Source organism: Ixodes scapularis, unplaced genomic scaffold, assembly GCF_016920785.2.
Source record: "Ixodes scapularis isolate PalLabHiFi unplaced genomic scaffold, ASM1692078v2 PGA_scaffold10__122_contigs__length_95168666, whole genome shotgun sequence".
Taxonomy (NCBI): Eukaryota; Metazoa; Arthropoda; class Arachnida; order Ixodida; family Ixodidae; genus Ixodes; species Ixodes scapularis.
In genome coordinates, this window is record NW_024609836.1 from 41,671,704 (window position 1) to 41,675,206 (window position 3,503).

At 50.7% G+C, this 3,503-nt stretch overlaps 1 protein-coding gene across 1 annotated transcript; it reads left to right on the plus strand.

Annotated features, from left to right (window-relative positions):
• Positions 1-235: 235 nt before the first annotated feature.
• Positions 236-2,407, plus strand: LOC115331745 (tigger transposable element-derived protein 6-like). Its single transcript, XM_029993979.4, has one exon. It carries the CDS (start codon positions 848-850, stop codon positions 2,384-2,386), a length of 1,539 nt encoding a protein of 512 aa, XP_029849839.3. The 5' UTR covers positions 236-847; the 3' UTR covers positions 2,387-2,407.
• The last annotated feature ends 1,096 nt before the right edge of the window (positions 2,408-3,503 follow it).

A 3,503-nucleotide genomic window follows, 5' to 3' on the forward strand; every position in this document is an offset into this window, starting at 1 on the left:
GGAATCAACAAAGCCTCTGTTGGCAACTGACAGCTGACACTCAAAATAGTTAAAGAGGGACATAATTGTGCCTGTGATAGATAACGGCTGTAAAATGCCCTGCATCCCTTGGGTTGAAGAGGCAGTTGAGTTGCAAAAGATGCATCTTTTGGAAGCGGGCCATCACCAGGATGCAATTGTTAGAGTTGTGCTTGCAGTGTTAGGAAGGCTTAATACGACTACAGTCGAGCCCACTTATAACGGCCGCAGATATAACGAACGCTCGCTTAGTACGAACAAGGGTGGTGCTACCGTCAAAATATACATTGGGGCAATGGCACAGTGTCTCACATAGAACGAACTGTTGCGGCCTCACCACTCGGTTAGAGCGAACGCGAAGCTGTCGGGCCCCCGTAGTTGACCGAGCCGGCGGTGCTTGGCGCGGTTTCGCTCGACTGCGAACCCGCGGCAGACGAACTTCGCCCACGGAGCGTCCCCCGGACGCTCCTTTGCGGAGAAAATAAAGAAAAAAAGAAAAAGCGCGCATTGAAAAATGAAAACGAAAAAGCGCGCGCGCGCGGTGACGAAAGAGAAAGTGGCGCCGCCTGCGTCGTCGGGATGCATCCACGTGATCTGCGTCGACCAATCCGGAAAGTTCGGCGCCTGCTCTACCCGCTTTACCGGCCCAAACCGGTTCTCCATTTGTTGCTGCTCCGTTGCCACCCCGGACCGCGGATATTGAGCCGTCGATTCTTTCTGTGCGATGGCAATGCGTTGACATCGTTGCCGCATTCGTGCTCTTCCCAGATCGGGGATTTGAAGGTTGCCTCAACGCGCGAGTCCAAGGGCTTGACTTGCGCCTGGTGCGATGGCGGACTGTATGCCGACCTCTTCAGGTGCTAAAAGGAAAGCAGTCGACATTGCAACGAAGATGGCCATTGTTAATGAACTTGCTCAAGGTGCAAAAAACGGCGATTTGGTCAAGAAGTACGGACTGTCGAAATCGACCATTTCGACCATTGCTAAGGACAAGGAAAAGATTCTTGGTGCTACCGTGAATGCCAACCCGACAAGAAAGCGCCTTCGGAAGGCGACCTACGCGGACGTTGAGGACGCACTGCTGAAGTGGTTCGCTGACGCCCGGTCTCGCAACGTTCCGATCAGTGGACCGCTGATGCTCTCCAAGGCTAAAGACTTCGCCTTCCTTTTGGACTTTCCCGATTTCAGCCCAGGCAATGGATGGCTCCACCGGTTTAAGGCTCGCCACGGAATTGTTTTCAAGGCGGTCGTCGGCGAGGCCGCGTCTGTGAACAACGAGGACGTCGATGCATGGCTTTTCGACAACCTCCCAACAATTGCGAGCTATGCTCCACGGGACGTTTACAATGCCGACGAGACTGCGTTGTTTTATCAGATGTTGCCATCTAAAACGCATGCCTTGAAAGGCGACAAGTGCGCGGGAGGTAAGAACAGCAAGTTGCGGATAACCGTTCTTCTCTGTGCCAATATGGACGGCAGTGACCGGCGGCTACCTTTTGTTATTGGCAAGTCACGTAAGCCGCGATGCTTTGGAAGCTACGTGCCCGTACGCTACAGGAACAATACGAAAGCCTGGATGAGCCGCAACTTATTCGCCGAGTGGCTTGTCGAGTTTGACCGCGACATGGCACGAAAAAACAGGAAGGTCCTGCTCGTGCTGGATAACTGTGCGGCGCACCATGTGCAGCTTTCCTTGAGTGCGGTGACAGTACTCTTCTTGCTTCCCAATGCAACCTGCAAAATTCAGCCCCTGGATATGGGCATTATTCATGCGTTCAAGGTGTGCTACCGGCGGCGCGTCATCCAACGCTTGTTGATCGCAATTGATCGGCCAGATGCCGCCATGCCGGTTCGCATCAGCTTGCTTGCCGCCGTGGAGATGTTGAAGGCGGCGTGGATGGAACTCAACGCGGAGTGCATAGCAAATTGCTTCCGCAAGGCGGGTTTTATGGGCCCAGGCACCGAAAACGCCATAGATCACCCACAGGAAGGCCGGTCGCACGAGGACTTGTGGCAACGCGTCGTTGACACGCAGCTGGCCGGACCTGACGTTGCCTGGGACGATTTCGTTTCTGCTGATGACGACGCCGACATCGCGGAGCCGTGCACTGACGAAGCTATTGTGCGTGAAGTGCGAGCCCTTCCCGACTGCCCAGAGACCGACGAGGACGATGACGAGGATGCTGCTCTACCGCCGGTTGCTGTGAACGCTTCAACCGCGATCGGTTACATCGCGTCGCTTAAGGAACTCGTGTGCAGCAGAGGTCTTGGTGATGAACATATTACCGCGCTGGAAAAATTAGAAACGGCAGTGATGCGATCAGCTTTGAAGAAGCAGACTTGCATCATGGACTTTTTTCAAAAATAAAGTTAACTTTCTTCTCGCTTGCTCTTTTTGCCTGTATTATAGGTGGTCCACTTACTACGAACTTTGGATACAACGAACAAATGCCGCGTGGCGATCAAGTTCGTTATAAGTGGGCTCGACTGTATTGTGGAAAAACCAGTTGTTAAGAATGTTGGCTGCGTGCCATACTACCACGGAATCTCTCATAACTTTACATCAGTGTCAAAAAGGTTTGGTCTAAATTTGGTTTTCAAAGTTCGAAACAAATTAGAATGGTTAACCCCCTTTTTGGGTGGTACTCAGGGGTGCTAGAAAAAACATAGAAACCCATATGTAACTTGTCAGGTAGGAGTGGTGTACAACATTCGGTTGCAGTGTGGGTTGTCGTATGTTGGGCAAACTGGTCATTGTTTAAATGAAAGGCTCTTGGAACATAAAAGGGCGATAGAAGATAAGGCTCAGTACTAAGAAATTGCTGAACATGTTGTCGACTGTAATGACTGTCAGCCTGAGTGGGGGGATGGGAGACCATACGTAATTTGACATCTGGCAATTGTGTAAGCACACCGCCCTTGGCTTTGGAGAGCGATATGAAGTGTTTTTTGTGTTTTTAAGGTCGTGTTTTGTGGGTTTTTCAAAATTAGTAAGGGTTCTGCTCAAGTTGCTTGTTATTGCATGTGGCTGGTCAGCCTTTAAACGAGGTCGTCATGGTGGCTGGTTGATGTGAAAGGAGAGGGGGGGGGGCAGCATGAGTCATTTGGGTCTGTCCAAGTGTCCGACTTTTGGTGACCTGTCCGACTTTCGGTGACCCCAAGGTCTAAGGGATATTCAAGTCTGATGAGCATAGAAAACAGGAGCCTCCGAGAGACCACGCCAGGGCCACCATCTGCCATAGCTTGTATGGACCCCTGGTCCATTGCTCAATCTCCTAAAATCAACGACTCACTTTTCTCTCGACTTACGAATCACGCTTAAATTAGAGTCCAGAGAGTGCACAATACCAATTCTCTTCAATAAAAACAGTGCAAAACGAAATTAAATTTCAAAAAGGAAGAATTTCTAAAGAAAAAAAAGAACATCACTTCATCTTTCTCCTTATCGATCTGTTATCACGCTAGCGCGGGCAAAATTTCCAGTA